The 17,636-nt window shown below is 43.0% G+C and overlaps 1 protein-coding gene across 6 annotated transcripts in view; it reads left to right on the top strand.

Moving 5' to 3' along the window:
• The window catches only part of KCNIP1 (potassium voltage-gated channel interacting protein 1), a 371,320-nt gene that overhangs the window by 346,562 nt on the left and 7,122 nt on the right, over window positions 1-17,636 (top strand). For 3 of the 6 annotated variants that reach the window (XM_028102617.2, XM_028102618.2, XM_028102620.2), the window contains exons 2-5: window positions 11,767-11,891; window positions 12,688-12,757; window positions 14,248-14,318; window positions 15,017-15,124. In XM_028102617.2, coding sequence (XP_027958418.1) covers window positions 11,767-11,891; window positions 12,688-12,757; window positions 14,248-14,318; window positions 15,017-15,124 — 374 coding nt within the window. Of the gene's footprint in view, window positions 1-6,854; window positions 6,888-11,766; window positions 11,922-12,687; window positions 12,758-14,247; window positions 14,319-15,016; window positions 15,125-17,636 lie in introns of those variants that run through there. The other 3 variants (XM_028102616.1, XM_028102619.1, XM_028102621.1) reach the window with 2 other exon arrangements.

Below are 17,636 nucleotides of genomic sequence, written 5' to 3'. Positions count from 1 at the left end.
TGACCTAGCAAGTATCTACAGACTTGATTATTGGATTCTGCCTTTGAGAATCACCCTTAAAATCATGGACATCATACACTATTCGATAGAAATAACATTTTTGAGCACCTACTATGTGCATAGAGCATTTTACGTATCTTATCTCCTTTAGACTCACGACTATAAGGTGCGTATGATTATAGCTGGAATTAGTCTAATAACTGTATACCTCCTAGGGACAGTGAGATGATTCGATCAGTCCTAAAACTATTACCATGCTCTCCGAGCTCACCAAGTCAGGCACTTAATATGAGGATACATGAATACTGAATTCCAGCAAAAGCTCACTTGGCCAATCGCCATTACTGCCCTGCTCGTGATTATTCCGTATGGGGTACAGAACTTCATTTTCACAATAACAACAATGCAAAGGTTTATTCGGTTGGATTGTAGAGGCCAAGCCGACCTGATGACTTTGGTTTTCGGGCCCTGAGCACACTAATTTGGGATAGCTGAACATATCCCAGCTAGTCTGACTTCGCAGCACCAAAGAGATTGGAAAATGGTATCAATCAGGCTTTCCCCGCATCCCCAAATGCCAGTTGTTAAACATTCAGCAGCCCACTGAAGCAAGCCCTCTGCTTGGAAAGCATCACCTGGCCAGTTGTCGAATTAGCTGGAAAGCAGTGAACTACTCTTCAAAAAGCAGACTGAACGACAGGCTTTTCACACCTTACCCTGGCCTGGATCCACTGAGTTTCCACTGATGAGAAAATTCTATGCCTATATTCACGAGGCAATTTTACTTTTCCTTCAAGTGATTTTTTTGACCTCTCTCTGCACCTTCGTATTTCCAACTTAAAACTAGCAGTGCCCTTCCCCATGGATACTTCTCCCTCCTTGTCCTCCTCATTTGCAGTGAATTGACATTTTAGCTTCTTGGTCAAGAGGAGCAACAAAATCCCATCTCTGTAATCCTCTTATTTCCTGCAGGAATATTCGAGACTCATTTAATCCTGGGCAGCACCTCCCCGTCCCCAGCCCAGGGCAGCCACCACTCATGAACTGGCTATATCCATGTGCTGGAACTTCAGGGCAGCTGAGACCAAAGGAGAAATGGTAGAAGGTTCCCCACTGGGGATGCCAACTTGTGGCAGGATTTGGGCCTCATGGGACTAATTGGTCCCTAGAGCTGTGGAGATTGCTGGTGCCACCTAAGTAAATCATACAGGATGGTTTTTCCAGATACAGAGGTCCACTTAAAACATCATCTAGAGATTTCCACCTGTGGCTGAGACCCTACAGTGAACCTGACATTTCTCCTTCGCAGCCTGGCCAGGGGCTTCGCTGGACTGAAATGTTGCTTTGGAAGTGAAGGGAACGTATGTGGCCCTTGTTCCCTGTCCTGAAACACCATTTAGGGCTCCTTCTTTCTGCCAACCGTAGGATCTAAGTGATTCACTTCTTTCCCAGAAGTTTCTTTGTTTTTCCAATCTTGTTGGGAAATGTGTGAATTTCCTGTTGTCACGCAACAGAGTTGTGATTTATGTCACAGTTTGTGTAATGACTTTGTGGACTTTTAACAATTACATTATATTTCTGACAATTAATCTCTACTAGCACCACCTTCCGAGGTACACCTGACACTCCCTTTCCCACACACCCCACCCAATGTGCTGATCTGAAGGCCACGTTCAAAAATACCCTCCTTTTGGGAGAAAGGTCAGAGAACTGAAACACACTATATATGGAAGAATTTTCAAGTCATCTGATCTGGAAAATCTCCCATCTAATGGAAGTAGCAGTACTCAAAGATTTTTTTTTTTTTTGTAGGACTCTTTTTTTTTCTTCCCAGAAGATTTTTAGGACTGAGGTGTAAATGAATGAGAAATGTATAAATTCAATTTTGCTTAAAAGGGGCAGGAGGGTTTCAAGATTAAGAGAACAAACGCTTGGAGCAAAACATGATTTGAGTTTTATTGAAGCAAGAAGACTGAAAAAAATGTCCAGAACACTCAGAAAATCTTTATCAAAGCTCAGTTCGGCACTCCCGGGACTCATCATTAAGTTTATAAAATTCAGAGCTGATGAGTTGTGTGTGCTGTGTGTGTCTGAGTGAGTTTATGACTCACCTCCGAGCCCCAGCTATAAGAATCTCAGCCTCCAGGATTACACTTCAAGACCAAATGGAACTTGTCCCCGTGAGTACCAACCCCCTCCGCCACTGGCTTCATATAGGCACCAACAAGGATCCTCACCCCTGACTATAATGGGGTAAACTGTCAATCAAAAGATAGTGTTAAACTCATCCAGAGTAAACCAATCAACCATGTTTAAGGGGAGGGAAAAGATCACATTTTCAAATGCCAGCATGTCACCTCTAATATGATCTTTAATGTAACCAACATAGTTTAGGCACACGGAAAATGAACCACTGGAAGCACTAGAAATGTGATTTCAAGAGGTAGCACAGCATTCAATTTTATGCACACTGTCACCTAAGTTATTTGCAGCTCAAGTATGTCACGCTCTTTAAATTTCCCTCTGGGTTGTTTTCACAGTGTCCCACAGTTTTGATCTGTCATATTTTCACTATCATTTGGCTCAAAATTCTTTTTAATTTCCATGAGAGTTCTTCATCCATCCATGGGTTACTTAGGAATTCGAACCCGATTGCTTGATTTTGAAACATTTGGAGATGTCCTCCCTTTTTCTTCTTCCCTTGATTTCTTGTTTAATTCCACTGTGGATAGAAAACATCCTGAATAATTTCAGTTCTTCTAACTTTGTTGAGATTGGCTTGATAACATTTGGTAAGTGTTCTCTGAGCACTTGAGAAAAAGTGTGAGATCCATGGCGGTTGGGTAAAGAGTTCCACTCTGCTATCAATGGAGTCACATCTGTTAATTGCATTGCTCATATCCTCTATACCCTTATCGATTTTTTATCAGTTGCTGAGAGAGGAGTTTTGAAATTTTCAGCTATGACTCTGAATTTGTGATTTCTCCTTTTCTCTGTTAGCCTTCGTTTTGTGTGTATTTGGAAACTATATTATTAGTGCATACTAATTTAGAATTGTTTTGTCTTCCTGGTGGATGGCGCCTTCATGATGCAAACTCCCTCTTTCTCTCTAGCAAAGCTTCTTGCCTTAAAGTCTACTTTATCTGATGTTAAAATAGCTGTGCCTGCTTTTCTTGATGTGTGTTATATGTTGTATCCTTTTCCATCCTTTCACCTCTACCTTTTCTGTGTCCCCAGACTCGCAAGTAGCACTGAGTTAGGGCTTGCTCTCTTGTATTGAACATTTTCTCTTGGTCGTTGTATTTCAAGTTTTATTGTGATGTTCCTCGGTGTGGTTTTCTTCATGTTTATCTGCTTGAGTTTATGCTTCTTGAATCTGCGGCTTGATATCTGTGGCTTGATCTCGTTCATCCAGTTTTTTTAAATGATCAGTTGTTACCTCTTCAGATATTGCTTCAACATCATTTTCTAGCTCCTCCCTTTTAGGGACTCCAGTTATACATATGCTAGAACTTTTCTTCACATCCAATATGTCTCTTTTATGGTCTCGTCTGTATTTGCCATGTTTCTCTCTCTGTGTGCATCAGTCTATTTTTCTCGTGACCTATCCACTGAATCATTAATTCTATCGTCATCTGTGCCCAACCTGCTGTTAAACTGATACATTTATTTGTCAATTCTGGATAATATTTTTTTTAATTTAGAACTTTTCATTTGTTCTGATTCTCTGGTGGAATCTCCATCTTTTTATTTTCTTGAGCATATTTCACCATTATTTTAAAGCCCATACTTGATAAATCCAGTATTTAGATGATCTATGAATCTATTATTATATTCTGTCTTCTTCTCTCAGCCCTGTCTCCTAATATGCCTGGGAAATTTTCAATGAGTGGTGAATATTAGAACACAAAATGTGAACACTATCTGGCTGAGCCTTCAACTTACACAAGGTAACTGAGGAGGTGCAGACAAACTTAATCCAAATGGGGACTGAGCTGTTTTGAGGCTGGATTTCCATCTTTGAGAGGCCTGATCTATTTCTAATGTGCCCTTGCTTCTAGAACGTAGTCCTTTAGGGGTCAAACTGAAAGCCTGAATGTTTGCCGGGAACCCCCAGCCTCGAAAGTCCTGACCTCCAGCAGCTACCCCATAACACTGTGAGCCTTCCAAGAGCTCCATTCATCTCTGCAACCTTTGGGCTGTGGTTTTTGCTTAGTTTCCCTTGACCTCTGTCACGATAGCTCAGGTTATTTGGCTCATGTCTGCACTCCCCTCCTCTATGGCCCTTCCAGTCTTGGCCCCTCGAGCCCCGAATGTCTTAGCAGGACTGATCCCATTTTTGTCTTCCCGGATGCTGAAAGTTCTGCTTACACTCTTTTGCTCTTAGCAGACCCTTTTTGCTCAGTTTCTCAAGCTCATTATTCATGCCGCTTATAAATCAGCATACACTGTGAGTTAAAAAGCAGCATTGACTGTCAGGCTCAACTTAATGAGTTTTTCTTCCCTCCAGAATCATGGCTTCTAAAGGTAGGATAACTTGTAGCTCCCCAGCACCTTCCAAACACGTGTGTTTTTTTCCTGCTCCCCACCACCACCCCCAGTTTTCAGGTGTCTTTTTGTTGTTGTTACTATGGGAATTTTTAAAAAAATTTTTAATTGATGTATTTTTTAATCCTCTTCCAGTTATTCTCAGTGATAAGTCAGCTCTGCTACAGGAGAGCTCACCTTTCCTGGGCCTTTTGGCTTCTCTATCATTACATATGCTATTTCCTTGCTTCCCTTTTCCTTGAAGACTCAAATAAATTATCACCTCCCCCGAAGCTATCCCTGTCACCCCTTCCAATCCTGTGCTATCCAGGTGACATTCGTTAAGCGCTTCCTCCTCTTGGCTCCCAAGTGTCTTAGCCATATCCACATTGCTTGCTACTTGGCATGATTTGCCAATGAAGAGTTCCAGACCAGCAATCCATAGCATTCTACAAATAGTAATATTATATTTGGCCCATGCTCTATGTTTCCAGTGTTAAGCTCATTGATGACAGCTAAGAATCAGGATACAATCTTTTAATTGTAGCAGCTTCTGAGAAGAATCTAAAGGTCTGAACTCCCTGAACCTAAATTCCACATAACAGCAACCAGCTATGGAAGAGCTGTTTCCCTTTCATGGGGCAATGACTCGCAGGTTTTTCAGTCCCGACCAGCCTCTCTGGTCATATAACCAGCACCTGACTTATCTCAATTACCTACCAACTACTGTTGGCGTTTGAGTTTGTAATCTTGGTCTCTGTGTGTGTCTCCCCACCAGTTGGAGAGCTCCATATGAACAGATGGTATGTCTTTTCACCTCTCTCCCAAGCCCATCCCTGGCATGGCAGCAGTGGTTGATCCATATCTGTAGATATACCTCTACAAAAATGCTACCTACGTGTTTTTAGGGCTGTGAGACTATTCTGTAGGATGCACAGTGGTGGATATGAGACATTATACATTTGTCAAAACCCATAGAACTGTACCACACAAAGAATGAATTCTAATGAAAACTATGGACTTCCGCTAAAAATATCTCAATCTTGGTTTGTCAGCTGTAACAAATATCCCACACCAGAGCAAAATGTTAATGCTTAGGGGAAACTGTGAGGTGACATGCATGGGAACTCTGTATTTTCTGCTCAACTTTTCTGTAAACCTAAAACTGCTCTAAACTTCCTCTTATTGGAAAAATTAAATGAATGTAAATGCTATTAATCAGAGTGATAACTGATAAAAGAAGGCAACTAAATCTGGCAAAATAAGCTTCTCCCAGGGGATTCAGGTCAGGACACAAGAACAAAAATATTTACCAATGGATCCCCACCTATACCACCACTTTTAGGGACAGCAGAAAATAAGCCACAGCTGTCTGGGGGTGTGGGAGAGGAGTGACCAAAACACACTTAAGGTCATGGCTGGGCAGGCTTACACACTGTTGGTCAGGAGTGATGGAAGGACAGGAGGAAGTTCAAACAATAGCCTATGGAGGAAAAACCAAGCTGACCACCAAAAAGACCCCAAAAAGCCAGCGGAGAGCAGAAAGTAAAGCCCACCATTTCCTGCTCCCCGGGACCTGGACCACCCAACCCCATCGTGCCATGGAAGATTTTCCAGGTCTGATGATTTGTCTTATGTTTTGTATCCAGCCTAACAGGGGACTTCACTTCCATCCACTCTGTTCACCCATCCTAGTGTGCTAATAATCAGTTTTTTCAACAGCCCCCCCCCTTTTCTTCCTGCTTCTTACTTATCAGGATCGAGAAGGGAAAAGAGAAGCAAAGGCTTGTAGATTGTAAGCTCCAGCAGAGCAGGGAACGAAGTTGTTTCGTTCGCTGAAATACGCATAGCAGATACGTCATTGATGATTGTTGAATGAGCAAATACAGAATCCTACAAAATGTGCAGCTTCAAACTACGAAGTAGCAGGGGGGGGACAATGGGGCCTCTGTTGTGAAGGGTACCACATAAGCCACTTTTCAATCAAACATGCGGGTATTTCCAAGGACCCATCCACATCTGTGCATCTTCAGCCCCATGCCATCCCATCTCTCTTCAGGCTGCATGGCTGCATGGCTGCGGGCATGCTCAGTGAGCCCCCTGCTGGGAGCCGTGGGCACTGCGAGGTGACCCATTGCTCTTGCCTGTTCTGACGGTGGGTAAAGGATGGGGAGGTCAGCTCCAGCTCTGCTACAAGACCTCTTTGCATATGTCGAGCTGGATGGTGACCTGGACACCCTCAGAGTGGAATCTCCATGGAAAATAAGTAAGCTTTGTTTTTTTTTTAATGAATGGGTTTGGTAAAATGTTTTCTTACTTTTTCCTAGACATCGCCTGGTGGTATTACCAGTTTCAGAGAGGTAAAAAAGTTTAAACTAACTTGACTACTTCGGTCATATTACTTTCAAAAGAAGACCTTCTTAATCAAATATATTTTGCAATTAGTCTACTCACTCACCAATTTTCTTTGCCCCTTGTTAAGAAACCCCACCTAGATAGAAACCATTAGAAACATTCTTTAGAGACAAGTTATAGGAAAAGCTTTGTTCCCACTAAGAAACTGATATGTTTTCTCTCTCATGGGCAACAAGATATACGGAAAAGCTCAGAGCCAGTTTGTGGTTCAAGTGTACTCACTGCTTGGAACAAATGACCTGAATTTCTAAGTTCTTTTTTTCCCCATGGTCTTGACCTCCTAATCTAATTAACATTTTCTAGGGCACTTTTTTCTTATTACTTTATCTCTTTATTTTATTATATTAATTTTATATAATCAGTTTTAAGTCCTTTGTGAAGCAAAACGGAATGTGTTTAAATAAACAAATAGTGAGGGAGAGAAAAGTTGGCTGACTAGGCGGTGAGTGAGGTAGGAAAATGTAGGTAAGTGGGAGGTAAACAGGCAGAGATCAGGACCTCAAATGCCTATAGGGTCAGGAAAGTAGCATAAATGAATTAGGTGAGCCACAGATGAACAAGGGGAGCACTAGAGACTTTGGCTGCTCAAAGGGAACAGCCTCTGCTCAGCTCTTGTAAACTATTTCTTTGTGAGAATTTGACACCAAAGTTGTTTGATAATCCCATTTTCCAAGAGAAATAAAAAATCTTGTTTTGTCAACCTCTCATCTTGAAATATTGGCAGTTAATTCCAAAAACAAAAACAACAACAACAAAAAACCCACCACATTTTATAGACTAAACAAAATCTATCTTTGGGCTGCATTCTATGTCAAAGGCTACCATTTTGTAATGTCAAAAACAGATGGGGGATTATAAAGTCTAACCCAGAGACCCCAAGATGGAGAGACTATTTTCTAGTCCAGTGAGAAGGAGGTCATCATGGCCATGGTTTTTTGACTGCAGTCATGGTCATGGAGCTAACAGAGGAGATACTCACTAGTGAGGAGACCAAAGGCTTGGGTCCTCCTACAGCTCATAGTCTCAGGGGCTGACTTGTACACTGGCACAGAGCTTGTCAGGAGCAGAGCTCCCAACATTGCAAACTTTGTAACATTGGTTACAAACCACTTTGCAGTCTGTGCTTGAGGGAAGCAGAAGCCAGTGTAGGGGCACATGGAAGCCAGATCTATAAAAGAGACCCTGGGCTGGCAGGATTCTAGGTCCCGTTCTGTCACAGACTGGCTGTGTGACTCAGGCAAAGCCATGTAGTGACAGACTTGGAAGAGATCGCCTGTGTTAGAAGCCCTTAACATGGGCTCCATGTGTTTAAAATATGCAGGACCTAACTAAAAATACAGGAAAATACCATAAGTAGGTTCATTTTCTTTTTCTGAGGGTCTCAAGCTTTCATCCCCCATTCTGAGGAGTCTGTGACCTCAAAACAATAAGGACCACTTAATCTGAATCTTCTCCAACTTACTCTTCAGTATGGGAATTTCCTGCTATAAATCCCCTACAGTTGGTTATTCTATCTTGCCTTAACTACCCACAGTAATAGACAATTAAGCACTGTTTAAGATACTCATGGTTAGGAAATCTCCTTATTTGTTAGGACACTCATCTTTCTAATATTCGGATAAAGAAAGTAACGGTCCCCCACTCCCCACCACACACAAGATTGTAATGGGACAACAGGCATGAAAACATTTTGCAGATTAAAAGTACTTTACCAACTGAAAGTATTTTAATTTATTCTTGTTATGTAGTTATCACCATAATACTGTATTTCTAGGTTACTTTTGATGTCTATCATTCAAACTCGGCCTTAGTAATTGGCTCATCATTACTTTTAATAACAAAAATAATAATAAGCAATGTTTTGCCTTCCAGACTCTTAACAGACCTCAAAAGGAACTGTCAAGGTGGCTCCCCACCTATTAATTCTGTTTTCTTCTTCCTCCAACCAGGTTGCTGAGCAGCCCTCTTTCCTTTACTGGGGCCACCTGGGCAGCACCCAGGGACTCCCTGGAGGTGGGGGGGGGGCAGGGTTGGTGCAACAGGAGGAATGTGGAAACCTCAGCAGCCCCTTCAGAAATTTCTTCAGAATATATTTACAGTGGTTGGAACCAGACAAAGGCAGGGAAGGGAGAGCAGGCATGAGGGAAGGGAATGCTGAGATGTGGGCCCTTCTAGAAGGTTGTCACAAGCATAGACAACATCTTCCATTCACAGGTCATGACACATGAGGGTCACAATCAGCATAATTTTACAAAGGAATAGATTAAAATTGAGAACAAAGTACATCTCACATTAATAGAGGAAAGGGTTTAAGGAAATTTTTCCTTCAAAATATTTCATGAAATCTTTGTTTATATGTGTGTGTATACTGGAGCATGATGTAAATTGTCGTTCTTCCTATGAAACACAGTAAAACAAAAAGTTGGGAACCACTGGTTTAAGACATGCAGGCTACTTCCCAGCATCTTGAGCCCCAAAGACATGAATTTCCTTCAGTGACTGATGCTCCCACAGCCTGACAATTAGGAGGTGATGAAAAGCAAAACTGAAACAAAGCTTGGCAGTCAGCATCCCAATATTCAGAAATTACGGAATCCAATATGGAAATCTATCCTGCTACCCAGACAGCAAACAAATCATTTATTGATAAAGTCGATTTCTCCCTTAATGAAGTGGGCCTAATATTGGATATTTCAGTAACTACTTAGTGTATTTATAATAGAGATGGTAAGTACAGCTTATGAATCAGAAAGATTCTCTTAAACTTCCTCAAAGAGACTTCCCTGATCTTGTGAAGAATTTGGTCACAAGAAGATTAATAGAAATGAGCCAATATTGCAAAAGAAGTCTTTCAAGCTTCTGCATAAGTTAAACTGGGAAAGATATACCAGACACCTGCAAAAATACATCATTTCTGTCTTCCTGGTTTACATTTTAATAGTTCACCTCTTTCCCGAGTTTTAAATATCTGTATTTTTCAAAATAAAATTGCTATTAAATCTAATACTGGGAAATTTAAACCAACAATTTTATTTCTATTTTTAAATGAGCTAAAAATATATGTGAGTATTCTGAATTAGTCTTATGTGGGGGGGGAGTTGTTTGGGGGGGATGGTCCTTTGATTTACATAGAAATGCTGCAGTGTTTAGGTAATTGCTACTTAACTTGTTAGCTACAAACATAACAATAATTAAAGGCTCTGTAAGAATTACAAAGAAATCGGTCACTTGTAGCTATGTTGTATAATCAGAGTATCTTATTTATATTGAATAATCTGCCCTACTCCCCAGAGGATAAGGTGATACCTGCTGCCCAGCACATAAGAAAGATGACCAGTGGGAATGAGTAGTAGAAGTTCTTCTGCCTCTCCCTTGGAACCTTACCCAAATGTCCATTTCCTTAGGAAGATGTCCAAGATACAAACTCACTTTGACGAATTCCTTTTATATTGAGATCACAGTCTCAAAAGAAGAAGTGACAACTGGGGGGCAAATCTGATAGCAAGAGCTTGGCACTGACTGGAGAAATGTGCTCAGTGTTAAGCACCTGCTCATCTTATTCTCTCAGACAGAAACGCAGCCTGTCCCCACTCTCCATGGTCATGGGATGCGATGTGGAGTGTGCGCGTTCCCAACACCATGTCCATTTCATCACTATTCTTGCCAGCCCAGATTTACAGTTGCTCAATATATGGATTTGGTAATGTCTGCATGACAACAACGGGCAGAGAAGGTTAGCCGACAATTGATTCTTGATTGGAGTAAATTTATAGAAAGCGTCTGGCAGGACGCAAAGGAAAACACTCATTTATCCTTCTGGGATGGTCAAACGTTGATACTTCCACTTATTTGGATTTTGTGATCCTTCAGTAGGCGATGGGCAGATTTCTTGCTTTAATAGACTGACACTTTCTCAATAACTAGTACAAAATTACATTATATTGTCATACTTATTGGAGGAACAAACTGCTACTTCAGACAACTGTTTTCTGAGCTCTTCAAATGCTTTCAGAAGCTTTGATTTATATCAAGTAGTTCCCATTTAAGTCATCTTCCTATTATTTAAGAACATCTAATAGATATTACAAAACAACACTGTAAAATGCACTCGCATTCTTAAGTTAATATTTCACATGCCATAGTTGGAACTCTTTGCTAAATCGTGTTAGACTTCATCTAATTGTACCAAATGGTAAGACTTTGCTCTACCTTTTTAATGGATTTGTTTCCCTTCCTTGTTTGGAAGCTGTTAACCATTCCACTCACTTACCTGTGTCTCTAAAATGTTCCCATGGTTCAGCCCTTCCCTCCCTTATTACAAGATATGGAATTAGTTAAAGCTTTAGCAGAAAAGAGCTCTGAAATGGATCATTTCCGGGAGAGGAGAGATTAACAAAGCAATATCACAAAGTCTCATAACAGCTCTAAACAGCAGGCACTGTACTATATGCCCATGAACCATGGTTCATGGTTGCAAATTATAATATGCAAAGAAGTTATTTTGAAAGAAAGGGAAATGTATTCATATAGACTTACTTTGAGCCCATCTACCCTCATCTCCACTTGGAATGTGTTTCTCTCCAGCCTGAAGCTCCCTCCCTGTGTGGTCTGACACAGCTGGCCCAAAGGCTGGACCGAGTGTGAGACAGAAGTGACTAGGCAGGGGGCGAGGGGAGGCCCAAGGGAGAAAGGTCATCTGCACTGTGACCCCAGCCCACGACCCTGTGTACCAGGTCACAACACCACTCTTTTGACAGCCAAGACTGTGGTCTGATGAGTGGCCACTGAGGTCAGCCCTTCCAACGCCATCTCCTCTGGTTCCAGATAAGATTGAAGATGAGTTGGAAATGACCATGGTTTGCCATCGGCCCGAGGGACTGGAGCAGCTTGAGGCCCAGACCAACTTCACCAAGAGGGAGCTGCAAGTGCTTTATCGAGGCTTCAAAAATGTAAGGCCCACAGGGCATCTGAAAGCCCAGGCAGAATTTCCCACCTGAAGCTAAGTCTTCCAAATGCCAACAGGGCCCATCAGGGAGCTCTTCCATATATGTAGTTGTAAAAGAAAGGCCAGTTCTCTAAAGGGGGCATGAGAGCAAGATCACCTGGCTAGAAGGAAAGACTCCAGGCAAGGATGAGACAACCTCCATAGATGGGAAACTGGCCAGTAGCCCAGGAACTTCACGGGATGGCAGGCACAACCGTGGAGAATTCACCTTGGCCCAGCTTCTAGTCTTAGCGTAACCCATTCACCCTGTCAATATTGTCCGTCCTGATGGGATTTAGCTCTGTGCTAACTGAGCTCATGGAGACTGATGTGTAAGCCTGAATGCCAATGTATTAATTTGCAACATCATTTCCTATATTAAACCTCATGATAGCCTTCTCGGGAAGGTATTGTTAGCCCCATTTTACAGGTAAGGACATTGAGGATCAGAGCCTAACTCACTCAAAGCCACAAAGCCTAGAAGAGGCTGAGCCAGGATCCAAATCCAGGTCTTCCTAAGCCCAAATCCCAAGCTTTTTCCACCTCACGGTGCCCATTCTCATCATTTTGTAAAGCAGCTTCAGTCCTAAGGTGGGGCTATGTCCCGGCTACTCACTTGGAGACACAGAATTGTGCAGGTGGTTGTCCAGTCCCTGCTCGTCAGGGATGATAGGGAAAAATAAAACCCCAAGGCTGGACCCAGTCTTCTCCTTCTGGGGCGGGCCCCCATCCCTTCCACTTACTGTCTCCCCTTCATGCAGGAGTGCCCCAGTGGTGTGGTCAATGAAGAAACATTCAAACAGATCTACGCTCAGTTTTTCCCTCATGGAGGTGAGTCTGATATTGAAAAGATCCTTCCCAGCTCCCTCTCTGGTGAGCAGCCTTTCTTCCTCCAAGTTCATGCTTCTTGTTATCTGCCTCCTCCTCAAGGTCAAGGACAACTCAGGGTAAGATTTCCCTCCCTTATTACAAGATATGGAATTAGTTAAAGCTTTAGCAGAAAAGAGCTCTGAAATGGATCATTTCCGGGAGAGGAGAGATTAACAAAGCAATATCACAAAGTCTCATAACAGCTCTAGACAGCAGGCACTGTACTATATGCCCAATGGGACAACTATGTCTCAGAGAAGTTAAGCAATTCACTCAAGGTCACACAGCTAGCAAGTGGCAGAGCAGGATTCCATCCCACAAACGTCTGATGAAAAGCTTTGCCCTGTTGGTCCCACCATTGTGCCCCACGCTCTCCATTCTTTCCCTCACAATAGCTGAGGCAAGGTGGAATTTTTGAAAGAGAACTTTAATAAATACCAGAGACTGTAGAAATAAATGAATCCAAGAAGATGGAGGGAACATAAAGTAGTGCATCTGAGTCCAGGTTAATGAGCTCTCGAGGCCCACGGCCACTGTGTTGCCACGCCTGACTCCTGAAGGAAGCTGCTCTGGCTCCACGGGCCTAGGTCATCTGTGGCTTTTCCCATTGCTTCCATGTGTCACATGCCGCTTCCTTTCCTGCCCCCAAGAGTTATCTCCCGCAGGACCCCTTCCTGATCCTGGGTCCTGACAAATTGGAGATCCAAGTGTCCCGAACACTTCTTAGGCTCTGTTTCTCCTGGGCCTCTTCGGCAGCAGACGGGGCCTTCCTAGGTGTGGGGACCCAGTAAAGGGTCCCTACCCAAGTTGCAGGGGGCGGGTACGGCTTCACCCTACACAGGCCCCAGAATCACTGTTGGCGAGTTCTACTGAGCCACAGTTTTTTGAATTTTGATCATGTGGCAGGCCTGGTGATAGTTTTGATGATGTGACTATGTGAAAAATTTAACATACTTTTTCAAAAATTCCGAGAGATAGGTCTTGCTACATCCCTTTGGAAGAGATGGGAGAAAGGAGCTCAGAGATGTTATGCTAGATGCCTATGGTCACACAGCTAAATAGGGACAGAGCTGCTAACCAAGCCCAGGTCTGTCTGCTGCCTGGTGAGTGCTCACTCCATGGCATTGCACTACCACTTGGGAGAGCATGTTCTGTACACAGTCGCCATGTTACCCACCCACCAAGAATTACCCACGCAGGCAGGCAGGAGGGTCTTTCTCCCGGGAAGACTAGATGGAGGGGCAAAGGCCTATCTTTGCCGTAAGAACTTCCCACCTCAACCCCAAGACAGCCACCTGGGTCCCAGTTTCCAGTGGGTTTGCCCAAGCCCCGTTTCCACCTTCCCATCACCCCAGCAGCACCGTCTTCTACTTCTTATTGTTTCCAAGCGTTCTCGCTCCCCTCTGTGAAGCCCAGCTCCCTTCACCTGTCTTTCCTTCTGTGCCTTGCAGATGCCAGCATGTATGCTCATTACCTCTTCCACGCCTTCGACACCACCCAGACAGGCTCCGTGAAGTTCGAGGTACGCTTGTCTCTGAGTCCCGGGGCCCCCACCACCTCCTCCTCTAAGCTGTGGCCTATTGAAGGGACAGTTGGATCATCAGACACTTCAGTCCTTTGTCCACTTAACAAGCATTTCCTAAGATAGGGAAGGATGCAGCAGCTGCCCCTCCCCTCCAGGAGCTCAGGGCCTCGAGGGACTACAGATAACAGCTGAATAGCTCACATGCATAGAGCTAGCCATGTGACAGACTCTACACTAGTGCCTTGCATGGATTAACTCATTAGTCGCCACAGTAACCCTACAAGTTCCAGTTCTATGATTTATTACCAGTTTGCAGAAGAGGACAGTAAGGCAGAGAGAGATGGAGTTGTCTTCCCAAGGTCAAAGAGCTAGGAAGTGGTAACAGAGGGATGTGAACTCAGGTAGTAGATTGTAGCCAGTCTTAGGGTAATTGGAGCTGTGGGATAAGGCACTACCAGAAGAGTCTGGAGATGTCAGCACACACATTCTTCCTCAAAGAGACTCTGTCCCCTGGAATGGGCAGGGTAGGGAGTGGAAGGGGGTCTGCTTTCACTGAGGTAGGCCATATCCTTCAGGGGACAGAGGACATGGGAGATACCATTCTGTACAAGTAGTCATAGAGTCTGACCCGAAGACAGAGCTGCAGCCCACTCCATGGCTTGGTTAATGTCATTTATGCCTCTTCCACTTGTCAGGACTTTGTAACTGCTCTGTCGATTTTACTGAGAGGAACCGTCCATGAGAAGCTAAGGTGGACATTTAATTTGTATGACATCAATAAAGATGGATACATAAACAAAGAGGTAAGTGAGCTGAGGCGAGGGGCATGAAAGCGCTACAGTGAAGGCATCTAATTATAAACAGAAAACAGCCCCAGTCACAATCACGAGGAGGAAATTGTCTGAATGAAGAGGGATCTGTTTTGGGGCTAACAGAGCTGATTCCTGGCAAAAGGAAGAAGGTCACCTTTGACCTCCCCCATTGCTCCACCCTGCCCTGTTCCCAAGCACTCAAGAAAGGATTAAGCAGATTCATTCATTGTCACTGGGTCCCTTATATTCAATGCACATTCCAGAGGGCTGTCAATGCTTTTAGTGTAGACTTATTCTTCCCAGGGGACTCACATTTAGCAGGTTGACAGCCACAAGTTAAAACTAAAAGTTGGAATGATAGAGTTGAAAACACTGTCTAGAAGAGGGAAGGGAGATTTTTGAGGAAGAGGGGACTATAAAAGGATCATATTGGCCACAATCTATTTTGCCTACTAATAAAACCATAGAAGGGGATGATGGCAGGTGCAGCTATCTCTAAACACATCACAAACAATTTCTGACTCTTCACTGCTTGACACTTTTAGATCCTCGGAGTTACATGTGGTGTCTAGACAATGAAATACCCACAGGTCTATCTCAAAACTCACTTTGATATCTACTGTATCTTGGTCTCTCAGTTGCAGCTTGGACCCTGTAACATTCCACTCCCCGAGTTTCTACATGCTGGGCGCAGTGTCTAGAGCTACAAATGTCATCTCCAATTTTCACCTCAACCCAACTGAGCTCTCTAATGTTCATGCCTCATTCATTCAGTCAAGTATTTGCTCAATGTATATTTGAGGGCTTATAAGGTGTTCTAGGTGCTGAAAATAAAGTGGTGGATGGGGGCACCTGGGTGGCTCAGTCGTTAAGCGTCTGCCTTCGGCTCAGGTCATAATCCCAGGGTCCTGGGATCGAGCCCCGCATCGGACTCCCTGCTCCGCGGGAAGCCTGCTTCTCCCTCTCCCACTCCCCCTGCTTGTGTTCCCTCTCTCACTGTTTCTCTCCGTCAAATCAATAAATAAAATCTTTAAAAAATAAAATTAAATAAATAAATAAATAAATAAAGTGGTGGATGACTCCCTTGAGTGTAAAAACCCTAATATCCACTAGTAACAGATATGTTCAATGAATTCCAGTAAATTCATGTAATGGAATAACAGGTGGCCATTTAAAGTCATACAAAAGTAAGAAGATGTAAAAATTCATCTGACACATTACATTTAAAAAATCACCTTATAGGGGCACCTGGGTGGCTCAGTCGGTTAAGCATCTGCTTTTGGCTCAGGTCATGATCCTGGGGTCCTGGGATTGAGTCCCGCATTAGGCTCCCTGCTCAGCAGGGAGTCTCCTTCTCCCTCTCCCTCTGCTCCTCCCCAGCACTCATGCTTGTTCTCTCTCTCTCAAATACATAAATAAAATCTTTAAAAAAAATAAAATAATCACTTTATAAATAGTATGTATAATATTATCTCAATTTTGCAAATAATTTAATGCTTCTATACCTACTCAAATATATGATACTACAAAATATTCAAATACTACTTCACAAAATATTTAAAGAAAGGACCCTAAAATGGGATTTACAACACAGTTTTCAACCTTGGTGCAGTCATAATTCCATCACTGAATAACCTCACTAACTCCTGCTCCCTATTTCTTACTTGCAGACTAGACAAAATTGTCGCCATTAATACCCATCAGACCTCTCTAGATGGCAGAATTAATAAAGTACCTCCTAAAAGAAAAAGAAAGTATGAATAAGCAGCTTCCTAGAAAAGACAGCTGGAACTTCTCCTGGCAATCATTTGGAGATAATCTCATCCAAATTATAGGCAATGAAAATCCTGAGAGAGCAATCAAAATTGGTTTTTAAGTCCTTTCTCTTAATAAAAGTACTCAGGAAAGAACCTAAGATAATGTGGATGTGAAGGACTTATGAAGACATTTTTAAAATAAACACAGGGAGGGGCACCTGGGTGGCTCAGTTGTTAAGCGTCTGCCTTCGGCTCAGCTCATGATCCCGGGGTCCTGGGATCGAGTCCCGCATCGGGCTCCCTGCTCCGCGGGAAGCCTGCTTCTCCCTCTCCCACTCCCCCTGCTTGTGTTCCCTCTCTCGCTGTCTCTCTCTCTGTCAAATAAATAAATAAAATCTTTTAAAAATAAAAAAATAAATAAACACATGGATAGAGACGTGTATCTCCTAGTTCTGTTTGTTGGGAGGGCCTAAGACAATGACGCCCTCTAGCAATGAGGATGTCTTGCACCCAGACCTTGGTTTCTGAACACCATCTTCCAACTAAAGGAATCAGTCTCCTTGGAAAAGTGGGTGATTCCAGGACTGGGAACAAGAAAATACAAGATCAGCCTGGATTACCTTGTAGTGCTGGAAAATATTGAAGTGCTTAAAAAAGAAGAAAAAGAAAAGGATGGGACATGTCAAAAAGCTACAGCAGTCAGTCTGAAGGAGTTCCCAATCACAAAAACGGAACAATTTGAACAA

Source organism: Eumetopias jubatus, unplaced genomic scaffold, assembly GCF_037043125.1.
Source record: "Eumetopias jubatus isolate StellerSeaLion01/CBP00866 unplaced genomic scaffold, mEumJub1_p1.0 scaffold_5, whole genome shotgun sequence".
NCBI lineage: Eukaryota > Metazoa > Chordata > Mammalia > Carnivora > Otariidae > Eumetopias > Eumetopias jubatus.
This window is presented reverse-complemented; position numbering and strand designations above follow the sequence as displayed.